The sequence below is a fragment of the Limulus polyphemus genome, unplaced genomic scaffold (assembly GCF_000517525.1).
Source record: "Limulus polyphemus unplaced genomic scaffold, Limulus_polyphemus-2.1.2 Scaffold421, whole genome shotgun sequence".
Classification (NCBI taxonomy): Eukaryota; Metazoa; Arthropoda; class Merostomata; order Xiphosura; family Limulidae; genus Limulus; species Limulus polyphemus.
Window position 1 is genome coordinate 571272 of NW_013666031.1, and position 14722 is coordinate 585993.

General features: G+C 33.7%; 1 protein-coding gene across 1 annotated transcript in view; it reads right to left on the reverse strand.

Moving 5' to 3' along the window:
• Nucleotides 1-14722, reverse strand: part of LOC106458148 (ankyrin repeat domain-containing protein 17-like) — a 145292-nt gene that overhangs the window by 129212 nt on the left and 1358 nt on the right. The window contains 1 exon segment of the mRNA XM_022384299.1: nucleotides 7337-7502. Coding sequence (XP_022240007.1) covers nucleotides 7337-7502 — 166 coding nt within the window.

Genomic DNA, 14722 nt, shown 5'->3' on the forward strand with positions numbered 1-14722 from the left:
AGTTTGGTTTGTTATGAATTTTGTACAAAGCTACAAAAGGGCTATCTGTGCTAGCCGTCCCTAATTTAGCAGTGTAAGACTAGAGAGAAGGCAGTTATTCATCACCATCCACCACCAACTCTTGGGCTGCTTCTTTATAAACGAATAGTGGGATTGATTGTCAAATTATAATGCCCCACAGCTGAAAGGGTGAGCATGTTTGGTGTGACGGGGATTCGAATCTGCAACCTGCCGGGCCCAGTATGAAGGGATACTGAATCCCACATTACTATTTTCAAAGTTTTTAAAACATATAAAAGTGGTCCTTGTTTGCAGGTAAAATTTCAGGTTATAAATTCTGAAGTTCTCAACACATCATTTTGTTTTAATATACAAAAAAAAAAAAAAACATTAAATGTCAAACTTCATCCATTTTTGACCATATTTAGAGGTTACTCAGTGGGATTGAAGTTTTAGACTGCAGTGACCTGGTACCATATGTACTATATGATATAAAACATGTTTATGAATCATAAATAATTAAATTACAGTATATTATTATTTTATCCAATGTACAATAGCAAAATTACATAATTATATGATTTTGAGGTGTTTATCCATTATTGCATCATTATTGTTTCCTTTTTGCTGTTAGAAAAGCATCTTCTATGATAATGCACAGCTTGAAGGATGAATTGTTTCTGTTCTCCTTTCTTTGTTATGATGGCATTATAGTCATCAACAGGACCATAACTCTTTTTGGCATTGTTATTTACTACATTCAAGTGTTGAACTGTCTGTAGTGCCTCTCTGTTGTTTTTTCGGAGCTCCCACGACTCTGGGTCATAATCCAGAAATACAAATGGGATTTCAAAGCATCTGATGAAATCTGTTGTATTCTTTGTGATGAAATCTTCAAGACATGTCCTCAAACTTCCTGATATTCAGCTAGATGCACTTGGGAGGTTCATCCATACCTTCCTTCTCATTTGGTACCTTTACCATTGCTTGTTTTGTCTCTGTGGATACAGCTGAATCAAGGAATGCCAAACCAATGAGATCCTCATTGAGATACCACAGATGTCCAGTGAATTTGTGACAGGCAAATTTTGAGAGAGCATAATTCACCTTCTTATACTTAATAAGACACTACTGGATGTTAAAATCATTCTAAGGAGCAGAAATGGCATCAGAAACAATGAACCATGCCCTAAAAAAAAAAGGGAACTTCAACAACAATGATGCAAATGTCACAGAGTCCTCTTTCCTCAATGCCAATGAGCTTAAACTTTTAGATCTTGAGGGAATATAATGCCTTGGCTATCAATCATTCATGATGCAGTGCTCCACATGCTATAAATCACACTCCACAAGAAGGGATGCCATCAAGAAATGTTATGGATGGTTCGAGAAACTCTCAATAATCATCTCTAGGTTGGCTGACCTGAAGTTGTTTTGTAGCAAACTCAATGACATTGTCCTAAACTTCCTGTATGGCTTCTGCTACTTCATCATGGTTAACTGTAGGACTGATGCATGTATTCCAAGGATTGCTAGAGTAATTGAAAATTTGCAACATTTGGACCAGAGGAAAGCTCATAGTCTTTCAAAACACGTGCAAGACCAAATTCGAAAACACAATACAGAATATTCCAAAAGTAAAAAATGACAGAATGAATTATTTATATATGGAATTTTTTCAAACATTTTGAATAATGTGGAATACTCTTGAATATTCAAGAATATGCTACAATATTCCAAAATAATCAGCAAGAGCATTCCAGAATTATTAAGAATATTCTGGAACATTCTTGTATATCCAAAGTATTCAGACATAATGCAAGTTACATGGTAAAATTTCAAATACCTTAAGCAACCCTTAAATCTTATATCATATTTATAAAATTTGGTGTGAATTACTTATTTATATATTGAAACAAAATGAATGAGTGAGAGTTTCGTAAATCAAAACTTGAAAATAAGGACTAACCTAATATACATATAACACTAAGCCTTAAAAGCCATGATGCAAACATGTTCAAAGATTATGTTAAAGTGTAACTTTCTTGAGCAATTTGCCTGATTAGGTTGTGATTAATAAAAGGTATGATTGTCTGTGTTTCTGGCTTTGCTAGGTAAGTTTGTAAAAAAGTTGCAGTTTTTAAAACAAATGGTTGATAGGTAATTTCTTAATTTTTGTAAACCAAATTATTTTACTTAGTATGTATTTTTCTTGTATAATGTTTGTTAATTTCATGTTTACTTGGTGATGTATTTGCCTCCATTGTAACATATTTTTGAATGCCCTATGAATTACTTGGCAGTTATCTTTTAATAGGTGTCCTACTTTAGCGAAGTTTAAAGTGGTCTATTTTTGTTTTTTTTCATGTTATTTTTAGGCTTATCCTTTGTTCTTATATTAGAGTTTCTAGAATTTACTATAAGCCTATGATGTGTGAAACTGAAGTCATTAGAAAGTTGTAGCAATTTGGAGTTTTTAGTCTTTTGGAAATTACTAGATCACTCCTTCCGCTTCTCTCATATTTTGAAAAAAAAAGTGTGTTAACTTAAAATGGTTAAATTTCTATGAGGTACATTAAAGAATGGTCTGAAAAATGTGCAGTAACATCCTACTAAAAGGAATGTTTAGAATATTACAGCAATAAATGTGAAGGAATGTGAATCACAGTTGGCCTACTTGGCAGTTGTTTTATAACTAGTAATAAAAATGTAGAGAAGGAAAAAGATCAGAAACTAGAGAGCATTTGGGATGGGAGAAAAAACTGCATTACCCATTCCTGCATTCCACCACCCAATATATATATATATATATATATGCATCCACCCTGTAAGTGCAGTGTATGATTAATGCAGATTTTCCTCCCATCCCAAATGCTCTCTAGGTTCTGATCTTTTTTCCATCCATACATCCCAACAATTTGGCATCCAGTGAAGCTATACTTCTAGGTGGAAGGCACCATTTCACCAATGTTAACATACTCTTAAACTAAAAATGTGTTTCCAATAGATACTTACCTCACAAAAAGCTTTCTCAACTTATACTGCCCTCTATTGGCAAAATTTTTTACTCACCACTAGCCTTGATACTCCCACTTATTTCTGCATACTAGCATGCAAATGACTATGCAGCAACCCTCCACCAATAGGAGTGTGACACTACTCCTATCATAACTAGTGCCCTCTCTAACCTTGCAACTATTAACCACTTCAAAATTGGTCAGATCAAACCACACTGGAAGTGGGGTGAACGGGTGGGAAATGTGAGCGGAGATAAGTATCTATTGGAAATACATTTTCATTTCTGGAAAATGTTAATTGCCAATACAATATCTTACCTCTTCACCACAAAAACCTAGAATCCCACAATGAACCAATGGAGGGCTGGTGAGAAGATAATTCCCCTTTAGGAAGTACCCAAAGGAAAACCATGTGGTGTTAGAAAGAATTAAAGACAACACACCAGAGGGAGACCACACCACTTCTGAGCCAGATATACTCTTCGCCCTTTAGTAATGTGTTATAGTAATGTAACGGAAGAGGAGCTTCCGTAACAAGAGCCCACCTCTGCATGCAGGTACCTCCAACACAACCAACACCAGATTCACCAAGAACTACAATCCAGCAGACAGTAGGAAGGTGAAGAGCCCAGGTTGGTGTTCATCTACAGTCCAAATCCTGGAGGAATTGGGAATTTTTTGTCCAGTCCATGGTAACAGGTGGGTACCATCCAAACACATATGAGGACTTATGTGGCTGGTTTGGTTCCAACCAATACTTGATCACCAGGAACCAACATCTGGTGGACAGTAGGAAGGAGGGTGCCTTGACCAAAGGGGCAAAATAGTCAAAGACAACAAAAAAATGTTTTCAAAAATTGCGAAAAATTTAACCACTTGCATGAGCAAAAAACATATCTCAACATGCAAGTGTCAAATTGAGAAGTGAGGATTGAACGATTAGTACATAGAGAATCAACTGTAATAGGAGGGTGTATTGCACTCCTATTGGTGAACGGTTGTCACATGTTCATTTGCATGCTACAGTGCTGCAATAGTACATGGGAATATGCAAGTTTAGGTGGGAGCCTCAATGATAGTGGCGAGCAAAATATTACAAATATAAAGAGCAGCACAAAATTAAGAATCTGCATTTACTCATTATAAGTTTGAAACTGGGCATAGCATACTTTGAGAAAACTCCTATATCAACCCAAAAATGAATAGAAAGTAACTGTTTAAAAATATTGAAATTATGAAAACAGGTGATTTTGTCCTAAACCATAACAATGGTCCTGCTGACATTAGTAAACTTTGGTTGACTTTATTGATTTAGTATTCTTTCCCACGCTTGACCAACATTGAAAATTTCCTCCTCTTAAACCTCACTTGTAAAAGTTCAACAACCTTAAATGACAACATTCGTTTATTTATAAACCTTGTATTCCCATACATCATTGTATACAATCCTTGGTTTCACAAACATCGTCTTTGTATATTAAGCCATGTATGCTTAGTTTTGTGTCATACCTAAAAAAGACAGTCCAAGGTATTGTTGAAACTTCTAGTGTTTTCTGTAATAAGTATCATTATGCTTACAAACTGCTCTTTCTTAATATTCATTAAGGTGGCATAATAATTTTAGTAAAATTATAAGTTCACCAGTTTTCTAGTAAAATAAATACCTAACAAGAGAATTCATCTGGTGAATTTCAGATCAAAATATCAATAACACTGTAAAAATACCCTATAGTATAAGTCTGATGGATGGGAAGAAATATCATTCCAGAAAGTCTTTGTTGGAATCAGGAATGTCATGACAATATAAATTTTAGGATATGTACTTACTAATAACATTGTACTGTAGTTTCATAACATTCTGCAAGAAATAGCAGATATTTAGGTACTTTTCCTACTCACGAGGAGATGGTGGACACCCTGCATGAACAACATAAGACCTGTCACTGTTCGTAAGAGGGTCCGAGCACCCCCCACCAGATAGCTAATCGTCAAATCTTGACTGGTTTTATGAGTAGGCTCCTGCATAGGTTGGTCCTACCGACATCTGGGAAAAAACTACCAGGGACCCAGGTAGGAGGGTCCCCAACTTTGCCCTCTTCTCTGAGAGTGGAGAAAACTCAATACTCCAAAGGTAAATCCTATGTCCATCACCCCAGTGACTGGGAACTGGGTGTGGTAAGGAATCCCGAGCTCCACTAGTAGAAGTAAGAGGGGAACATAAGCATTGGGTGTCCTGAGGAACAGTTCTCTGGAAACAGTACTACAGGTGAACCACGTTCCCTAATTCTTAAAAGAAAATTGATCTTGATAGATTCAGCTCTAAGATCAGCAGGGACTGGCAAAATCCCCTTCAGCTTTACTCATGATAGTAGCAGTTCATTAGAAATGTAATATGATATCACCATCCAGGATTGTGTCCAGATAGTCTTATGGAACACCTCATCTCGACAGAGCCCATTGGAGCCAGGAACCAATATAAAGGTTGCTAGTGCAGAATTTAAATACAAGCATACCCGACTGGGCAACACTCGCCAATGAGTGGGATAAAAAAAAATCAATAGGGACACTAGAAAAGAAAGGAACAATAACTAAGTCTGCTAACACGTTACTCACCCCCCCTGTTAAAATCTAATAGAAGTAGTCAACACAGCCACAGGGGGATGACGAAGAGGAATCTGTCAGATCGTGAATGTAATGAGATATGAACTTGTCAGAAGAAGTCCACATACCGGCCCACAAAATATCTCCTGAGAAGAAGGATGGAAACGATTAAGACAACCAATGGAATGAGGAGTGGAAGGAGGGAGCCTTGAGACACGAGGGGATGAATATGCAGAACTACAAATGGAAGTAGAATAGGATCGAGCAGTAAAGACGATAAAAAAAACTGCAAACATACTGTAACAACTCTGGCTGCTAAAGATTCTGGAATTCCAGCAAATAAATAAGGCTGAAAAAAAGGTGCTTCCTGTAAATCTCGAAGGACAGAAGAAGGTAAGTGAATACCCTCCAAAAAATGCATCACAACTCAACAAGTCTCAGCAACAGACCAACCATGCCACCAAGGCAAGTCCTGAAGAGGACAAACATGTCATAATAGTGACCAGTAAATGGTCCAGTTCGTCATCAAATTGTTGAAGTGATTGGTGATATGCTTTAGACTAAAGTTGAAGGGAAGAGAAGTACCTTAAAACAGTAGTAAGAGTGAAATGAATCTGCAAAAATTGCAACCTGTTAAGAGAAATAACAGGTTTGTACCTGTCACCCCATAGATCCAACAATGTATCCAACCTTTTAGTGTCTAAGTATATATCATCCTCTGACGACATGCCAGGGTATGTTGTTCAGATAAATGAGGGGGAGGAGCATAACAACACCCTCACGTAATTGTATTGCAAACCTCCTTCCATGCATAGCAATATCAGGAGGAGGAGAAAAACTAAGTAATCCTCTTGAGAACGATTGGACAACAAAGCAGGGGTAGACTCACAAGCAACTGGTTGCATCTCCAAAACTTCACAAACACGTGTAACTAACTGCAGAAAAATGGGCAGAAGGTGACTGATCAGATGAGTCCTCAGGAGAGGAAGCTCTAGTGAAAGAAGGAGCAGGAAACAGGGAGTCTAAATTATCCCCAGAATATACCCGGTTTCAGAATGAAAATTCAAATCACCACCTCCCGGAGAAATATCCTTGGACTGCATGAAGGACTCGATCTCACCCCGATTCCGGTTATGGACAGCTTCCACAGAGAGTGCCCCCCCCCCGACTGCTGACCACCACTAGATAACAAAGGGGGAATAGACGATGGCTAAGTAGCCTCCATGCTTGAAACCGTTACATGGGAATTCATATCCAATTTTTTTTTTGTAATATATTTGTAGGAAAAAACTAAAAACAGATTCAATAAAATATATCTCTGGATAACAAAACAAAGAATTCCCGATTATCAGAATGCGAAAACTAAGAAAATGTAAATCACAAAACATTAGTCTGAATGCTCGCACTTTATGAAGAAAAAAGTGATTTTATTGTCTGCATACAGTGCTTATATACAGTACCTGCATATAGGGCATGTGAGGGCCAGCATAAAGTTTTGCAAATTAGATATTGCTGAGGACAGTCAAGTGAGGTATATAAAGACTGGAGCATGCAAACACAACATTAGATGGCAAATGAAGGTCGAGAAATAGCTATTAGTGTCAGCGGAGGTATGTATGTTTTGGAACAATCATACATATCTTGGAACATACATGTAAGAATTGTATTTTGTACTAGCTTTTGTCATATTCACTATTAGAGACTACAAATATACTCACATGCGCCAGGTACTTTAAAAAAAGCTTCTAACTCTGCCCTGGTTTCTGGATCTATACTATGCAGCTCTAGGGTTTCTGCACCTTCTCCAGGTAACAAGAATTTTGATGTATTATCCAGTACTGGTTCTTCATCCAAGTCTGCTTGATCTAAGATGAATGATTCAACCTGAAATACAATAAAAAAATGACAGTTATGTACAAAACTGAAAAAGTGTGCCAAAATTTATATCTAATGAGTGAACTAAGTGGCTGATGATAACATACAAATTGCCTAAGAATCTTGCTAACTCAAAAACTTACTTTAACAGACTTATTAATGCACTATAGCCTAATTTGCTTGTAATATAGATATATATGTAAATGTGTGTGTGTGTGTGTGTGTATGGTCCACATTTTTTATTCTTTAAATATAAATTTGTTTTCAGCAAGTTCTTCAAGCCTTTCCTTTTTCTTTAAATGTTAACTTTTGTCCATACCTTAACAATTAATAAAAACAAATAATTCAAATCAAAATACTAATTAACTTCCATTATATATTAGCAAACTACTGAACAAAATGACAATCATATTTGTTCAAGATCTCTTTCCGTAAAACTTGGTAGTTAAAATTATAACAATTTTCAAACATACTACACTTCAAGCAAACAAAAACAGAGATGTTATGTGTAACACATCATACCATCAGGGTGGGTAGAAGAGAGCTAGCTATACACATAAAGAAATTCATTCTAATACAAAGAGACATCTTTAATATGGTTAACTGTTTATTAAGCAAAAAATGGAGGATGGCATCATACTGTTGAAGTTAGTTGCTCCTGTATTTCAGTGTTGTTAAACATTATTTTACATGATATCTGTATGATAGTGATACTATCTCGCATTTAGTATTGAAGACGTTATTTTTATAACTAAAATTAATTTTATATAAAAACAGCCAACTATAACAATTTTTACAATTGCACTAAGCCAGCCCTTGACAAATCCAGGTGCCAGGTGCAATAAAGAATTTCATCATGGCAAATAGTATTTTCTCCCATTTTATTCGTGTGTAGGGATGTGCTAAATAGAATTCAAATCTAGAACAGTTCTGAACTCTTGAAAGTTAGAAACTATTTTCATGTTATCTGAGTCCGAAATCAAACTTTGTTTCTAGGATTTTAATGGCAGATTCAGCACTTCAAGTTTTTCAGAGATGAAGAGCTGCAGTTGCACAATGTGTTACTAATTTCATGCCATTTTGTTTTTCTTCTTTCTCTCAATTAAAAGACTCAGATGGGACCAAAGGCAGTTTGTTCAGGCAAAACTAACAAGTGGTTGTTGATACCATATGATCGTTAGCATGCACTCATTGCTGTGAAAGTAAATAAATATAGCCCCCATTTCCCGGTACAAACAGTAGTGAAGTTAGGTTAGGCACACCAAAAGGCCTTTCCTTATCATTGTACAGTGTTGTAGTTATGAGTAGATTAGACCTATTCTGAAACAACATGCTTGGCCTATCATTATAACAGTGACTACTTTTATTTTACTTTCATACATTACAAGAATCCACCTAAGTTATAGTTATTTAGTCTACTATTTTAACAATTGCACATATTTAAGTTTAATTTTAATATAGATAAATAATAAAGTTTAATAATTAACCCTTTGTTTTTTAGTGTAAAACTGTATGCCTTGTACCATAACCACACAACCAACCCAAAACATATTCCATAACTTTTCGATATTGAACCTGGCTTCTAGGTGTTTGGGTTGGCTCCTAAATCTCAAAATATTTGTCAAGGGCTGCACAAAGTCTATGGTGTCAAGTCCATATTTTCACTCGCTACACCTCACTTAGAACAAAACCCCTCTACCATTCAATAACTGTCATATTTTTCCACATGCTCAAAATATGACTAACGTAAGCCCACTTTCCTAGCCTGTTATTCTATTTGAGATTAAAACAAAAGTGGGAAGGAAAGAATGGTAATTGTATACAGCAAAAAGTATCTACACTTGTTGATGTTGATTTGAATTATAAAAATATCAACTTTAGATATATTAACAAACAACTGAATAGGACGTAACCATAGAACCATATCAGAAGTACACAAAAGCAAATAAAGTTTAATAAAGAGTAAAGCAGTCAATCACCCATGAAGCCTACATTTCGTAAAATGAAGGATCTAAAAAACATAACATTTCAGTGAAAAACAAAGTCAGAACTATACTTCCCTGGTGCAAAAACAAAGAAAAAATTAAGGATCAAAGGCAAAATGGGCTCATTCTGCAAGAAAAATCTAAGGTTCCACAAGTAATAATTCTGGAGAAGACACTCATCAAAGGAAAAGGGCTGGAAAAGTACAAAAAGATATTTTCAAAGTAGTTTGAGTACTAGTGTCGTGGATGGAATTCCCTATCCAAAAAAAGGAAAATGAATTGAAACCTGAAATATAGAACTTACTTGTATGAAACGAAAGGTACATGTCAGAGAGTCAAATAAAAAGGTTTTCCTTATAGTGGGCCTTATCAGAAAAAAAAAGTACAAAGGCTATGCCACCCAAGTGAAGATCTTGATAACAGAAGAAAAGTAAGGTAGACAAAAAGACACATATAACTTACGGTAGCTACTTCTAAGACCAGACTTCAGTAATGGAGATCTGGAGAGAATATTTTTATAGCTGATGCACATCACAAAAGTATCTTACAAAGGACAACTGAAGAATCCTCAAAATCAACAAAAGGACAATTAAATATTTGTATATCCCCTCCAAATAAAAATGTTCCAGAAGATTTGTACAACTAGCATATGCATAGTGTATGCTATAAGCATTTGAGTTGAAGAGAAAGGTCTCATGTCCATAAATCACAGGAATCTATACCATAAAACACAAAACTTTGAATATGTGCCTTCCTGATGTTGAAGGTAAATAAAAATTAAAAAAGAGAGAGAGAGAACAACACAATTCAGTATAAAAAAAAGAAAATTAATATGAAAGTTTGTTCACATACATGAAAAATATGGGAAGAATTGTTTTTAATGGAATTTTATAGACTTCTTTATCTGAAGATTTTGAGTTTAAGACAGTAGAAATGCATGAAAAAAAACTAAATGTAAAAAAAACTATATAAAGCTTAGGAGAATCTTTTTTGTTCATTTAGTCAAACAAAACATACTAAGAAAGAATGAATTCCTTTTAAAATCACACAGTAGCCAAAAACCTATTTTTCAAAAGGAAGAACAGGAAAATTGCATCTTGATAAATGGTCAGTTTTTTTTTTTAAAAAGATGATCAAATTCATTAACATAATAAAAAAGGTCAATAACTTCACTGATAAGGTTACAAGGGACTACAGTCTCTTTGCTCAAAACAGTAAACAAGGTTTGAAGACAAAGTTAATGTTCTGTTATTTCTTTAAATTTTTACAATTAAAGATGTAGTGGCAGTATGCTCATCTTCTAGTTAAGAGATGATTTTCTTTGCTTAATGGCAAGATATTCTAGCATTCTAAAGTGAAATTCTTCCCAGGAATGGAGGATGATGTGTAAGAAACTGGGGGTAGGTACAAATTACATTCATTTAAACAATGGTTAATAATACTAATATGTTATGAGTTTCAGCTTTACAATTTTATTTTATTTGATTGCAGAATCTTCTATTAGTTGATCCAATATATCCCATGTTGCACATCTGGCATTTGAACTCATACACCACTAGCGAGGTATTTAATGGATGTTGTTTGTCTTTAAAGTTAAAGAGCTCTTTTAACCTACTCTGTTCTAAATGACATATTTTAACTGAATTTGTAGATATAGTTGTTTAATACTTTTTTTAATTTTCTTCTTAATTACACATGAAATAGTGCCTAAGAAGTATTCGACTACAGTTAGAGTTTTCTTCAAAATATCTGACATAACAACAGATAGGTTACTTAGTTTTCAGTTTTTGTGTGGAATATTATATTTAGAAATAACAACTGAAAACAATTTCTTCTAAAGTTTTATTTAATGCTTTCACCTTCTGATTCAAGAAAGGTTTTGATTTCCTTATATTTTAAATGTTCTATATATCAGGGTTTTAATTAGATTTTCTTTAAAGACTGAAGGAGTGAAACTTTCAAAATGTGAATAAAATCCAGTAAATGTGGGTTTATGATACACTTCAGTGGTTATTTAGGACATGAACATCTAAGAATGAGAGTTTGTTATTCTTTTGGTCCTCTACAGTAAACGTTATATTGTTATATTGGGACGTTTACCATCTAAACACTGGAGAAGTTTGTCACCCAACTCAGCACTGTTAAACACTACAAAAGTGTCATTAACATAACTCCTGTAATACACAAGCTTAAAACATTCAGAAAAGAACTGTAACTAAATGTTTTCATGGAAGCACAGGGAAATGTTAACAAGGTCAAGAAAAAGGCCATTTTTCTGATAAAATTCCTCTTCAGAATGTGGCAACTAGAAATGATCTAAAACACCATGTGATACTGGTACTGTAGTCTGCAAACATGCACGAAGGGGTAAATACATGAAAATGTATGAAAAAGGGAAGTTCTTGTAGGGAAAAAGTTTAAATCATACAAAGAATTACAGAAAGTAGTAGATTCTTTTAATAAACAAAATTTTACACAATTTTAGAAATGAGATTACAAAAAGATTGATGCAGTGAGCAATAAATTACTATGGAAATTTAAACCTAAATTTATTTACAATGAAATTAAATAGAAAAAACACTAAATACAAAAGTGACTAGTGAGATATCTCATTAACTATGTTACACGTGCTTAGTTCTTGGGATGAAATTTAAGATTTTAAAGGAACACAGTTATATCCAGGCAATCAATCAAGCAGTGATGAACAGAACGTACACAATTACATTCAAGAATCATGTATGTGGATACTTCAGGTGAATATTCACTGTGTAAAGGGACAATAAACTTAACATCATGTGCCACTTCACTTACTGAAGAAAAATTGTTTGTGTACACAACCATTCATTCTAAAACAGAAAGTGACTGAAGTTGGAAAGTTGGTCATACTCTATTACAACATTTGACTGACAAAAAAAATAGAAAGTTTAGTTCACCATCTATTCAACAAAGTTTTTGAAACCGATGAAGAAGAGAAAGAGTGAAAAATAATGAAAAGACAAAGGACAAAATGTCAACAGAAGATATCTGTAAGGAAGAAGTAAAGTCTTAAGGATCCCATGTGACCAGACAAGGATGCTGCTTGGTCAGTTGTTACTTTCCTGTAGCTAATTTGTAACTTACAGCCTATTTAAACAATAACTGTGTGAAACTTGATGTTTTAGTACAAATGAAAGAGTAAACAAATAGAAATACCTAAAGATACAAATGCAAAGTTTTATTATTTATTACTAAATTTGAATTTACCAATTAGTCAAAAACATGATACTTGTATTTAACTTCAAATAATAATCTAAAAATAATAAATAAAGGACAAAGACATTTTATGAAACTTTAAATGAATATTTAGTATAAAAACAATCAAACAAGTTTTAAAATCTTGCTGATATTTCTTTAATTGCAGAAATCAATAAGTCATATCTGATAGTTTTTGACTATTAACCATCTAGATATGGGTAGGGCAAAGTGTTTACGTCATGATCTTTTTTACAAAATTTCATTCAAAATTTAATTGAACTAGTTTATTATCAATGTCAATAAACTTGACATCAAAATGTATTTTCCAATTCAAATTTTAACTTAAGCTTCAACTTAATTTCAAAAGGAAATATTTAAATAAATTATGTCATTTCTTTACACCTAATTGGAACGTTAGAATTTCTTTCCCCTCCATATTATTTTCTAAGCTGATTTTCTGATGGCTTACACACTTAAATTTTAGATATTCCCAAGCTAAAATGGAAATTTATGGTATTTATTCTTCTTACTTTAATGCATATTCTGTATTTAAAAAATGTGAAATATTCTCTTCAACATTTGCTGTTGGATTATTTTTGATCAGCACAAATAGAAAATATTAATTTATTGCTTTCTTTATGAGAGTAGGTCATCCTCACAATCAGTTTTGAATTATTATGCTTCAGTTTTATAGCTTACTATCACCAAGATTGCTTTGACCAAGTACGGAAAATATTTTAATATACATATATAGCTTAGTTAGAAAAATGGATAAATTATAATAGTTTTAGGACATGTTCTAAATTATATACATTAAGTAACTAAAAGCTAAGTAAGGTATCAAAAGCACCCCTAAAAAAACGAGTTAATTTTGATTAAGAATTTGAGAAAAAAAAAATGTACAAGACTCATATATAAGTACTAAATTTCTATATTCCCAGATTTCTGGTTTGTTTTCAAGTCTTCTGATGTTCCTTTTAGATTCCTTTGTTTACCCCTCCAAAAGCTTTAGGCAGTCAGAATCTTAACAAACTACAAATTATTGCTGAAACGAACTACTTTATTTACTCTACATTGAGGTACATAGTTTATAATATGCTCTCTTCAAGTGTATGGTATTTAGCCAATGGCTTCAACTAATTTTAAAGATGAGCTTCATTATAATTTTTCAGACCACACACTGCAACATGAGAAAGGAACGGCAGCAAAGAGCTGTAAAAATAAAACCACTAACAGAAGATAAATCTTGTGAAAAACAAGATATGAATAATTATATTTTCAAGAGATGATAATTTCTTAACAAATATAAACCTATAATTTGGAATGAGCAGAAAAACTGTAACAAAGATTTATATATGCATTTTTTACCTGAGAGAATCCTTGAAATTGTGTAGAAGTGAAAGTTGGAAATTTTTCTTTTGTTTTTCCAAATAATATAAATAAATGTTACATAATAATAAAATGTCAATTTTACAACATTTTGGAGTTAAAAATTATTGAAATATTTTGAATCATTACTCTTACTTAAATTTTGAAAGTTAATATGCAGGTGTACTCTCAAAACCTGTAAGGTGCTCTTAGGTCCAAATAGGGTTACAGCCCTGGTCTGGCCCCATCTACGATATTATCCTCCAAGGGAGTTTAAAAAGGAGCCTTGATACATATCTAAATGATTGGGGTTAGGTTCAGATTTTGCTTTTTTTCAGCTGTTGAGTGGATGAAATAAACTCTACATACCAATAGGCCTCTTGTTGTCTTTAAATGTTATGTTAAACTTTAGATGCTCAGCAGCAGATTTGTTGGCCTAATTTTAGGGATGGGGGTTCACTTTAAACTTATTAGAATGATTTGCCATATGATGTGACATGCACATTTTATATTATTTAAACCTTCATTTGGGGTTCATTGACAGATGTTGGTTCTGAAATTTTAGTAGATGTAAGCCAACTTCACACATGTTGAAAGTCAAATGCCCTTGAACTGATATTTCTGTTGGGGATTACCTTTTAG